The sequence below is a fragment of the Acanthaster planci genome, linkage group LG02 (assembly GCF_054643075.1).
Source record: "Acanthaster planci isolate LZ-2023a linkage group LG02, COTS_SCS, whole genome shotgun sequence".
Lineage (NCBI taxonomy): Eukaryota > Metazoa > Echinodermata > Asteroidea > Valvatida > Acanthasteridae > Acanthaster > Acanthaster planci.
In genome coordinates, this window is record NC_141778.1 from 29,007,375 (window position 1) to 29,020,675 (window position 13,301).

Here is a 13,301-nt window from a genome sequence, read left to right on the forward strand (position 1 = left end):
TCATCGATGTATATCGCCGGTAGCCAACATTAACGGCTGCGCACCCTGATTCTGGGTCATCATCTGCTCCTCAATGCGGCCAACAAACAGGCATAACGGTCCCATCCGTGTGCCCATATAGCTACACCACTGGTCCGAATGTAGTGCTCACCGTTGAACGCAAAGTTGTTCAACGTGAGCTTAATGGCAACTATCTCATTGAACCGAATTCCGAGGGAAACAATGACACAAAATGTTAGGCTCCTTGTTTCAAGCAGTTGACGTCTTTTCAAGGTCATTTGCGTTCGAGCTGTGGTTCTGTGTGTGCAAGATGGGATTTAATAGACCTGTTCACTAATAAATTCGTAATTAAGCACGCATGCGCACAAATCCCCTTAGCGGCAAGAAGTGTGAGCGGGCCATTGAAAATGTACAAGGGTGCGACTTCGATGACCATTTTTTTTTCAGGTTTTCTGACTTTAGTCATTTTTTTCTTCGGAAAATCCCATTAAATCGTTTTCGCTATTAGTTTCTAATTGAAGTGGAATTTTTACTGCTCTGTAAAAAGATTTTAAAATCATAATTTTTCCTAAGCACAAGAAAGTCGTTTCTCAGTATGACATCCTTCTTGGAGCCAACCTGTGCATTTGTAAAAACACGCACTGATGCTAAATCTACCTCCATGGTTCAATGTACATGTACCAGTGCTGTACCGATTCGATTGGCTGCTTTCTGCACTTGGGAAATCTAAAGAACAAGATCTTTTTCTCTTTGGACTCTGCACTTTGTCTTGTCCAACAACGGGACACCATTCTCTCGGTAGTACTTTTGATTGTAAAAATAAAAGACTCCCAAAAAGTGAATGTTGTAGGCCTTATCTAGCTTTTACCATTTTTTACCAGTTTCCGTTTACAGTGATTGCCCAATGGTGGGGGAAGCATAAGCGGATTTCAGTGTTGGCTGTGAGTCAATAAAACACGGATGTAGACAAAAAAGTAGGACGAACATTCCACATTTCGCAGAATTACTGCACATGATTTCTGCATGGTGTAGCTAGAGTAGACGTCAGCCCCTGAGGTGACTTCAGTTCACTCTTGCGAGGGCCAAGGTCGGTGCAACGACGTGATTAATGCGGCTATACCCAGCTGGTGGTGCAATTTCAGCAGAACTGGACCCGGATAGATTTCGTCACCCAATTGACGTCACAGTGCCCCAGCTCACCAGAAGACGACTCGAGACTATAAAAAGGCTGGCATTTCTCCGCTTCTCCACATAACCAGCAAGTGCACAGAATTCGTGGCAAGAAGCCTTTACTGAAGTGTATCACGCATCACGGCATGGCTACGTTCAGGTATGGCCTTCTATACGGCTTTAACTTGCTTGTTACATTACATGTTTTTGTATCAATCTTTCCCCAGTGTAGGCATGTGCATTAAATGGCCATTGCAGCTGAAATTGTACCGATGGAAATGCACAGGGGTGCAGTCTTGAGCACTATTTCGCTTGAATTTTTGAGTTTTCTTTAGAGTTAGAGAAAACCATGAAGTTTATGGCTTTGCTACCCCGCACATTTTTAATGGGCGGCTAACATTTCGTGTTGTACCGAAGTGTGACGTCACTAGCACTGTGAACCAGAAAGTGCAGTGCAAACGAACGGAGTACACGCGCGTGTTGGTTCACGCGCTGGTTCTCGCTCTAACTTGAATGCCTTTTACACATCAATTGTGCGCGTGACGTTTAACATGCGCGCTTGCTGTCATAATGGGCCAGTTCGGTATTCCAACAGCGCGTGCCCAAAACTGAACTTGGCGCTTCCTAGGTCATTGGGGAAAAGCAGCACGCGCGCACAAATGCCTGCTCTATCCGTGGAGCCATACGCAGACTCAAGGGCGCTTTCTTCCCGAAAAACCTTACCTTTTTGAAATCTAGAACTGGGCGCATTATGAATTTGTGAGTGAAAAGGTCCGGCAACGAGAAGCAATTTCAGTGCATAATGGAACATCTAACACCTGTCACAAAGATAGGCCTAAACAGCGGTACCGGATTATTTTTGTGAATCCCTCGATTGCTTTAAAAGCTATCAGAGAAAACTGCAAGATTGTGGAATCTTTGGGACCATTCGGATTTTCTTTCAGGAATTTGGAACCGGGAGCAATGTACAGATCCAAAATGAAATTTTTTGGGGTGGGTATGGGGGTTCAAATATTCAAGTAACCTCGTGTGGCCTTTCCTGTTGAGGAGATGCTAGAATTTGGAGCTTTTTAAATGCTTTTGAAGGAAACAAACCAAATATTCACTCTTCTGTCATAATTTTTCAAGATGAGGCTCCTTTGTGGGTGCAGTGGCTGCCCCCCATAGCCCTCCTGGTTTCGCACTTTCCTACACTCTCTCTCTGAAAGGGTCAGGAGAAAAACACCAAACCAACAGCTGAACCTACTATCGAGAAATGACGGTTAATTGTGGTTTTTCCAAAGAACGTCTTGCAGAAAGTACTAGAAACCAATAACTCAGAGCCCGATAAACAATGTCATGAACTTAACTGAGCCTAAACGAGAAACTGGTGTTTATTTAAGCACTCGTCAAGGATGTATCACCGTACTGCACAAGAAAAAAAAATAAGGGTCTGCACAAAGTTTTGGTGTCATGAGTCTGAAACATACGCGGATGAGGACTGGGCCACGGGAGAGCCCTCAAAAGGAAGAAGGAAAACTGAACGAAAGTAATTTAATGATCGTGGGCTTTGACTTTGCATGCCCAAATGATCTCTTCGATAATTTTGGTAAGTTTTCCACGTACAGTGTAGTAGGTTGGAACGATGCCAGCACAGCACACAAGAGAAATGGAAGCGACATGTGAAAATGTTGTTGTGCATGTTGTGACCGGGCTCAAAGGTGTAGTTTTTCCCTGCTCGTTGAGATTCAGACTCATATGGGGTGTTCAAAAGCGGATCCCGGGGAGAGGTGTTGGGGGTCACCCCCTTGCTCTGACACCTAGGTAATAGGAATACATGAAATTACAACTGTAGTTACAAAAAGGTTACATCCTGTAAGGGTTTATAATTATTTTGTACAGGAATAATATTAGTCATGTATTCACCTGTCCGTACCAATCGGATCTAATATATCTGACTAGGCCTGACCCCCTTGGGCAAATCCTTGGATCCACCCCTCGTGCCCCCCACCTAAATTGGTCATACCCCTTCAGAGGATACATACACTGATCGGAAACTCACACTGGGTGTATCTGATATTTGGTGAAGGATGATCTCCTCTCTTTGTGTCTTCTCCAGGATGGTTTATGTTGCATTGGCCGTAGTAGCGCTCTCGGCACAATTTTCAGCCTGCACCTCGTCTGTCTCCGTCAACATCGGGGTATCGAAGGCGGCCCAGTGTGCCTACGTCTTCAGCTTGGACGAGCTCGACGACTGCACTTGCCCAAGCCTGGAAGAGGCAATGCGCCGCTGGCTCGCTCAACGCCAAACTCCCGTTGTTTCAAAAGACCTGGTTGGTGAGTACCCCGATACCCTCCCACTTGAAGAAAAATAAGTCCGCGCGATCCCACTTTTGTACTATATGTATTGAGGAGGGGCCCTCTGGGGGGGGGTGTTATGCGCATCGCAATCGGAATAGTATATTTGTTATCATTTCCAAACAGTAAGGGTTTGCAGCAAGATTGCGGGGATATACAAATCTGAAAAAAAGTCAGATTGTGTTTCTTTTTTGCTTCCGTACCCAGAGAAGTACCTCGATAAATCTCATGGCGGTGCTGTGGTGGAAATAGAGCGACCCCGTAAGCCTCCCTCCAGTGTGCTCTGACCAATCACAGCCGTGATTTGTGTCTGACACGCGTGCAAAAAAGTCCCACGTGTGCACGCCACGGATGTATATAAAAAAAAACCTGGACTTGCAACGCCTTTGTATGAAAAAGAAGCCAACCAGCGGCCATTTTACCGAGCCGAATACAAAGGCGTGGGTTGGCTCCCTACTATTGACGTCAGGAAGAACAAAGGCGGGCATTACCAGGAAAGCTTTGTATTCGGCTCGGTAAAATGGCTGCGAGTGGATTCAATGACTCTATAAGCTGATTAAGGGCATTGCGAGTCCAGATTTTATTATACACGTCCGTGGTGCACGCGCGTTAATAAGCGAGGACGTGTAGCACGTGACGCGTGGTACGGCTATTGAGTTTGGTTATAGTTCAATCCGTAACCTGGACTACATGGGCTGCGGGCGTGTGCTGTCACTATAGCCCCGGTCGTGTAGACGAAAATAACGGACAAGTTTTATTAAGGACTAGTTAACTAGTGGTTGGTTCGTGACGTACCTAGCGCATGTGCAGTGAAGTTGAAGTGCGAACGACCCTTAGCTAGTCAACCGTTGTCAGGTCATTAGGCCAAAGGGGAGAAAAGGTGGCTGCAGGAAGAGCAAAATAGCAAAATAAAAGTAAAAATAGTCGCCTACCAGTGACACACTGTTTTTCTGGCATGTTTCGTATAGCTGGTCCGTTTGCACTCAGTGCTATTAAAATTGCATTACGGCAACTAACGACGCAACCAACGTCGGTAGGCTGGTCGCAAATAGTTGACTAAACTAGTCTAACCTCCGTAGACTAACGTGGGTTCGATCAGAGTTAGTCGAACTATGGTTAACTATGGGCCCTGATTTGAACTAGCCCAACGCTGATCGGCTTTTTGGGATGAATATACATCATAGAGCTCTATAAAGAAACCTAGAGTGCGCACTCTGTATTCTACATACGAAGTACTCCTGTGCCGACACGGATGCGCAGCCGCCATTGCCACTGTGGGCGGAAGTATAGTTAAAAGTGCCCAAAAAGTGATAAAACCGTATGCTGCATATAAACAGGTTTCGAAGGGACCAGAATGTGCCTGTGTGACGCGTATCCGTACGTATCACGCAACAAACACCACTCGCACAAAATGGTAATGGCGGTTGTTACTTCAGGTCACGCGACGAGTATAGCTCTATGATAGCTCTATGATATACATACAAGGTCAATCGCACGCGTATTTCAAAAGCCGCACACTCCTGCCCACGTTTTCCCTTGTCCATCACGCCCACGTAAATCTGCATCGCGCACGTGCCGTGTTTGAAGTACTGCGCAACCGATGCGCATCACGAAAATTGAAGCACAAAATAGTCTAACGAAGCACGTGGCAATCTGTAGGAAGTGACACTGTTTGAGAGAGACGTCCGTGTATGCTAACGATAGAAACTGATACAATCTCTATGTAATAGACGCTTTTGTGGTAGTTGTTTGCTGTAAAGTAACACCATTCTTTACTCTAAATCACAGCTCATTATGCGTTCGAGGATGACCTGTCAGATTCCACGGCGAACCGTCGTAATGGGAGCGCGAACCGTCGAGTCAACTACGCTGACGGGAAGTGTAATAAAGCCGCCGTCTTCGACGGCTCGACGAAGGTAGACGTGGACGCTTTCCGCAGCTATCTCTGGGGCTCACAGTTCAGTGTCAGCGTCTGGTTCAAGAGAACCGGATCGAGAGACACTTACCAGGGAATCGTTACCACCGGCTACTACACCACTGGTTCGTGGGAGATCCGTATGAAAGGGAATCAGAATCTCGGTGGTGGGGTAGTCACAGCAAACAACGCCCCAACTTGGAACTACGCCGACTTGACAGCCAGCATCGGAGAGTGGCACCACGCGGTCATGACGTACAACGGATCCCAACTGCTCTTCTACCTGGACAACCAGCTGCAGTCTGGGGATGATGACTGTTGCCGTGGAGACATCATCTCCAAGAACACCCCCTTGACCATTGGTCAGGCTGGGGTGGGATGGAGTGGACAGTTTTTCTCTGGTTTGATCGACGAGGTCAAGATCTATAGAAAGGCGTTGTCTGCTTCTGAGGTTGATAAAATGTTCAAAGATCCCTGTTATACCGGCGATGTCTCCCCATGTCACAATTAAAGAACACTTTCACGTTAAACATATTAAGGACCACTTTCGAATGAATATAGTTCGATTCTGCTCGTTTTAGAATTACAAAAATAAGAATGTTTATGCTGTGATATTATATGGATTACTACAAATTTAAAACATCTTCAAGGTGGGTTCTTTAGTTTCACTGGCGACATTCTGAGCCAAATCAATTAATTAATTATTATTATTAATTAATAATGTTTGGGGCTACTTCACTGTGCATAAATAGAAATGTCCTTTGGACTTTTTGTATTGGGTTTTCTTATCTTAGTTTTATTTAGTCGAGTATTGATTTCTAAAGTGATCTGTATACAAAGGAATTTCTGACATTCATTGCTCGCCTCGCAAAGCGAGGGGAAAAAATAAAGTGGTTTTGCTATAACATGTTGAAATAATTCGGAGTCCCGACCGAAGTTTAGATTCCTGAACCCGAGCATACGGGTGGAGTATAATATGGAAGTCAAGAACTCTCTGAATACGAGGAGTGATCGATGGGTTTGGGGCCTGACGTACAGAAACGGGCAAGCCATACGCTAAATTTGCACATATTTAAACCCTAGTGAACGATCACACAAGCAGCTTGATGTTAAATTGATGCATTTTTGCTGTTTCGAATAACAACGCCTGTCACTTTCTTCAACTGAGATAGCCACCCCTCCCCGTTTAAATTCAGCCTCCCGCATTTTCTTAACCCTAGTGCTACAACCCAGTTTTTGACCATGTAGGACATAGTGGCACCGTGACTACCGAATTTAAATACCCAGGGCAACCCGTGGAGATAACCGTCCAGGAAGGCCTGTCAGCGTCTCAAAATTTGCCGACTCCTTTAAGCTTCCATAAAACAGCAAAATACATTAACTTGAACTGTATGTAAGTTAATAATAATGCTTATCTCTTTGTACCCAAAGCCACAAACGTTTCAACCACCCCGTGTTTACACCTAAAGTATGAAGCAATCCAAGGGAAAAGAAATAAGAAGAATAGAAAAGAGGTACGTGAACCCGTTTGAAAAATGTAAATGGGGGGTGGGTGGGTGCCACTAATGCAGTTTACTACGCAAAACTTCTCCCTCTTTCTGTGAACGTGTTCCCATCTTTAAGCGATTTCGAGGTCTCCATGGTTGTGCTTGTGGAGAGCCAGGCGGGCGTGATTTACTTTACAGGGGGCGGGTCATCACGTACGCGATATCCCCGGAAATGATAGATCATATTTACTGAAATATTATTTTGATTTATGTGCGCATGAATGGCAAGTAAAGGCAAAACGCTTGAGCGGCCCATCGAAATGTACAGGGGCACAAATTTCATTGTCATTTTGTCTCAGCGTCTCTATTTTTTTCAGATGGGATCGAGGACGTAGGCTTTGAAATTCATAGTTCGCCATTAAGTCGATAACCAAGAAAAGAGACAAAAAAGCTAGACAAATTCCACAATTTGTAGACTTTCCTCACAGTTTATAATATATGAATCTTGCAAGAAAGTATTGTACGTGCAGTGGCGTATCAAGCGGGGGGGGGGGGGAATTCGCTCCTCTCCTCAACGGATTTTTTTAATAAACCGTACTTTATGCGCGACACTGAAAAAGTAATCGGTATATTTATCAAAGACTACTATTTGCACCCATAGCGAATATGTGGTACGTAAAAAAAATCGCAGCCTGTACACAGTCATAGCGCTCCGGCTGTCGCATAACTCATATAAGGCGCCCTCATAAGCCTTTATTGTACGATGTGTGTTATACGTGCAAGTCCCCCATTCAGTAAGTCCGACTTGACGGATGAGCCAACTGGACCCCACGTTGGTGATATGTAGGTTTTCATATTTGCATATGAACGACATGATCTTGCATAACGTGTACGGAATTTCCACCAATCAAAGCAGTCAGACTTGGAATTTACAACTTCATTGGACAGCTACCACCCGCCTTAAGCCGAGCAGCCCTTAGTCAATAAGGTGCTGTCCTGCCACTGGCCACCTGCCTCACTGGGTGCGCGGGGATAAAACCGACAAGTGGACAGTAAACAAAGCACCAAGCAAAAACAAGAAAAATAGGAAAGCAACAATAAAAACACCCGTTCTCAGGTTTGGGAGCTGGAATGTAAGAACAATGCAGACTGGCCTGTCTGGTGACATCCAATCTGTCTCGAACCCGCGGAAGACCTCAATCATCAACGAGGAGCTGCTGCGTCTCCAAACAGACACCACCGCCTTACAGGAAACCCACTTGCCGATTCACGAAGCCTTAAGGAGTCCGACTACACATTCTTTTTGCAGGGCAAGAAGCAGGAGGAAGTGCAAGAGCACGGTGTGGGCTTCGCAGTGAGAAACTCTCTTCTTGACATGGTCCAGCTTGGTAGTACAGCCAAAGAGTGGTTACTCTCTCTACAGATCAGCACCACAGCTGGACCCATTAACCTGTTAAGCGCCCACGCCCCGCCCTCATGGCTTCTGACGAGGCGAAGAACGCCTTCTACAGCCAGCTGGTTAACGGTCGTGACGTTAACGCTCGCGCTGGAAGCGATAACGATGCCTGGCCCACATGTCTTGGGCACTTTGAAATCGCAAGTGCAATGACAATGGTCAGCGGCTCTTAGAGCTTTGCTCTTACAACGATTTGTGTATCACAAACACATACTTTAGCCCTTAACATTGCCACAGAGTATCCTGGAGACATCCAAGATCAAAACACTGGCATAAACTTCACCCCATCCTCACCAGATGGCCACAGCAAAAGAACTTCCGGTCACCAGAACCTTCCATATCGCTGATTGTGACAGTGACCACTCCTTTGTCTGCTGCAAGGTCAGACTACAGCCAAAGAAGTTCTGCTGTGCCAAGCAAAAAGCCAAGGGTCGTACTGAAGTCAGTAAGGCCAAACATCCTAACTTCTCCACCAAATTTCAAACGCTACTCACCTCTACTTTTACGGGACAGGACGACTTATCATCCACCAACCAATGGTACAAACTAAAGCACTCCATCCATTCCACTGCCGTCATTGTGTTTGGTAAGAAGAAGCGATCACAGGCCAATGACTGCTATGATTCCAGCTCCAGCATTCTCGACCCTCTCATCGAAACCAAGCGTGCCGCCCCGCAAACGTACAAAAACAAGCCTTCACCAGAGTCTCACAAAGGTCTTCAGGCAGCCAGAACTGAAGTCCAGAAAGCAGTCAGGTCCTGCATTAACTTTTAACCTGACCTTTGCAGTACCATCCAGCAGGCACCTGACACAGGAAACATCAAGAATATGTATAACGGTAGCAAGACTGTGATTGGCCCTAGAGTCTGCAAAACAGCCCCGTTGAAAACCAAATCAGGAAAGGTCACCACAGACACAGCCAAACAGCTAGATCGCTGGCTAAAGTACTACTCCGAGCTATACTCCAGGGAGAATCTTGTTCAACAGTCTGCCTTAGATGCCATCGACCGTCTTCCTATGATGCCTGAACTGGATGAGCAACCTACCATTGAAGAACTCTCCAAATCCATAGACAGGCTGCCATCGGGGAAGGCCCCAGGGAAGGACTGAATTTCAGCTGCAGTCATCAAGTGCGGTAAATCAAGCCTGCTCTTGACTCTGCACAAGCTCCTTACAAAGTGTTGGGCAGTGGGAGAAGTTCCCCAAGACATGAAGGATGCTAAAATTATCACCCAGTACAAGAATAGAGAAGACCGCAGTGATTGCAGTAATTACAGTGCTGTATCACTGTTAAGCACTGTTGGAAAACTGTTCACCCACATTGTGCTATACAGGTTGCAAGCCCTTGCAAACAGAATATACCCACAGTCACAGTGCAGTTTCCATTCAAAAAAGTCAACAGTGGACATGACCATTTCACTCCGCCAACTTCAAGAAAATCCATAGAGCAAAACCAGCCCCTCTACCTGGTTTTCATAGACCTAACCAAAGCTTTTGACCTCGTTAGCAGAGATGGACTATTTAAGATGCTCCCCTTATTGGCTGTCCACCCAAACTCCTCAGTTTGGTATCTTCTTCGCCCTGATCCTTAAGCATGCCTTCAAATCCTCAGCAGATGGTGTATACCTACATTCAACATCCGATGGCAGTCTCAATTATGCAAGACTACGTGCCAAATCCAAGATCAGGACCTTCCTCATCAGAGACCTGCTATTTGCAGATGATGCTCCTATAGCATCCCACAGTCAGGCTGGGCTCTAGAGATTAAAGGACAGGTTCTCGGATTCTTGTGATCTATTCGGACTCACCATTAGCCTCAAGAAGCCTCAGGTCATGGGCCAAGGCACTCCAGTGCCACCATGCATCACCATCAAAGGAGAAGACCTAGCGGTTGTCCACCACTTCCAGTATCTTGGTTCTACTTCAGCAACTTGATGTTGAAGTAAACAAGCAAATGAGAAAGGCATCCACCATCCTCTCCAAACTGATAAAGAGGGTCTAGAACAACAAACATCTTACCATCTTTACCAAAGTCAACGTCTACAAAGCCTGTATGGTCAGTACTCTCCTATATGGCAGTGAGTCATGGACAACGTATTCCACCCATGAACGGAAACTCTAGGTGTTCCATATGACATGTCTGCGCAAGATCTTCTTAGTGAAGTGGCAGGATAGAGTGACAAACAACGAGGTCCTCTCCAGAGCAGGCATCCCTTCAATGGTCACTCTTCTTTGCCACAGACGGAAGCACTGGCTCGACTATGTTCACTGGATGGATGATGGACGCATTCCGAAAGATCTCCTCTATAGGAACTTGATGCTAGTAGAAGATCTAGAGAATCGCCTTTCTGTGTTTTCATTGACAGCTCATCATGCGTTCGAGGATGACCTGTCTGATTCAACGGTGAACCACCGTAATGAGAGCAGGGGTGGCCAAATCACATATGCTGATGGTAAGTGTGGTGAAGCCGCTGTCAAAGACGGCATGATTAAGGTGGAGGTGGATGCTTTCAGCAACTGTCCCGTGGGGTCACAGTTCAGCATCAGCGTCTGATTCAAATGGGTTGGATCTAGAGACACCTACCAGGGAATTGTCAACACCGGCTACCGCCTCAATTCTTCATCGGAGATCTGTATAGGATCTGAAAACGGCGGTCAGATGATTGGTGGTGTACTTACCGCAGAAAGTCCCAGAAAACTGGCACCACGCGCACATTAGGATAATGGATTCCAACTACTCCGTGTATCTGGACAATCAGCTGCAGTCTGGGAGCCATGTCTATTGCTATGGGGACATCATCTCAAAGAACACCCCCTTGACCATTGGTTGGCTTAATCGCTGAGGTCAAGATCTTAATAGTTAGGTGCTTTCTGCTTCTGAGGTTGAGAGAAAATGTTCAAAGATCCATGTTATTTAGTCTGCCTGTGTCAAAACTAAAAAATTAAGGACCACTCTCTAATTAATCAATAATGGTTCGATTCTGCTCTTTGTTAAATTACAAAAATACCAAAACTTAGATTACAGATGTATCATTTTACCTACATGTAGATGCCATCAAATTTAAAAAAGACCGAGTCTCAGTGAACTGCCTATGCAAAATGTTACATTTCTAGCCATCAAAGTGGTCCTAAATATGTGAGAATCAAAAATAAATTTGAGATACAGCAAGAGAAGGCAAGATCGGGAAGAAAGTAAGCGGGGGGGGGTGCAATAACGTTTGGGTTCGACTGCATGGGGATGCGGACTCTGTACTTTAAAGTAGCTGCATCTGTATGTCTAGAGCTAAGGTCTAGGTATTCCCTCCATTTGAAATACAGTACACAGAGATGCGCAGACAGACTATAGCTCTGTAAGCCCGTTTCGGACTCGGCCTTTGTGACAGACCGTGGAGGAAAGACACATTTTATTTATACAAGGACGCCATTTAGATCATGTTCCCCAAACCCAACTTATTAATGTAATCTGCTAAATGGGAGAGTGCCAGACTATTTGGAGGTTCCATGCCTCACTTTCCTTCCTGTTTAAAACTATATAATTAATTAAGAGTTAAGAATTATTTATCGGAGGGGGGGTAATATAACTTTGTAATGAACTTTCATTTCATTGCTTTCATTTTTATTCTCAGGTTCCCAAATTAAAGAAATTAACCTCGCGTTTACCTCAATATGGCCGACTTGTGAAAAAGGCCACCATAACTTGGGCACTGAGACATCACAGATACAACCACATGTCAGGGAGCTTATCTGGCCCATCCTCTTTACGAAATCCCTCAAATGCTACAAAACAATATCATAATGGGACAAAGACATCTCCTACCAGACTGAGCATAGTGAAGGCCAGCTCGATTTAAGGCGAACATGAAAGTGAAGCAAATTCGACGTCACAAAACATTTCCAGCCAAAAACATTTGAGTTGGAGAGAAACACTGAAGCCAACGCCACAAGAAAGCTGTCTCTTACACTGACACGTTTCAGTTTGAACTGGCCTTCAAGGATGGGATTAATAATGGTATTTTATAATATTAGGCATTAGTTGCTACACAAGAAGTTAGGAGACAATATATGATAACCACATAACAAAACTTTTAACATAAATTATTTGCCATAAAGCATAAGATTTACACCACACTTAGATAACACTACGGGGCATCTGAGAATAAGTGGGGGTTTAGAAGTGAGAAGGCCAGATGGAGATTTCGAGTGCAGCCCTGTGTTCATTGTCAGTGCATGTAAGTTGGGCAGTGATACTGTAGGATGTGTTCAAAGGGGGGGGGGATTGGTGGGGTGGAAGCAGTTAGGAGATGGATATGGAAAGCTAGAATAGATTTCAAAATTTCTTTCTAAACTTTGAAGAGTTTGAGCCGTCCCACAGGGCTATAAGGGCTTGTGGCTCCTATTCAGAGGAGTCATGGGTTTGATTCCCACTGAAGGCCATGGCCCGTGTCCCTAAGCAAGGCATTTGACCCTTCTGTCCAAGAGAATAAATGGGCACCAAGAGACTGGTAAGATGATGACATCACACTTCATTCACATGTGAGCTTTCATGGCAGTGAGGTTGGACACGATCCACTGAGTCCCCATAGGAAAGTTAACGTACATGTACGTAAACAAAACGAGACATCATGTTTTTAGGGCTATGGTACCAGAGGAAAAACCTCTGTTGGACTGAAATTTCATTACAAAGGATATAAAATGTTCTCAGACTTGGTCTTGCCCAGAAAATGACACAGAGAGACAGACACAGAGACAAACAGGGTGTGGGAAACAACATGTCTTATACAAACAATTTCATAAATGCAATGGTAAGGATAATTTCCTGAGGTGAGAGATGAAGTGTTCCATTTCGTGAGGCAAAGCTGAGTAGAATGGAAGATTTCATCTGTCAACGAATGAAAATGTTCTTACTATTGCATGAATGTGAAACAGTGTTTGTTTT

General features: G+C 45.0%; 1 protein-coding gene across 1 annotated transcript; it reads left to right on the plus strand.

Annotated features, from left to right (window-relative positions):
• Nucleotides 1–1,127: 1,127 nt before the first annotated feature.
• On the plus strand, nt 1,128–6,340 carry LOC110977193 (uncharacterized). The gene is made up of 3 exons (XM_022231093.2): nt 1,128–1,330; nt 3,269–3,486; nt 5,296–6,340. The coding sequence occupies exons 1-3, from the start codon at nt 1,317–1,319 to the stop codon at nt 5,931–5,933; spliced, it is 870 nt and encodes a 289-aa protein (XP_022086785.2). The 5' UTR covers nt 1,128–1,316; the 3' UTR covers nt 5,934–6,340.
• The last annotated feature ends 6,961 nt before the right edge of the window (nt 6,341–13,301 follow it).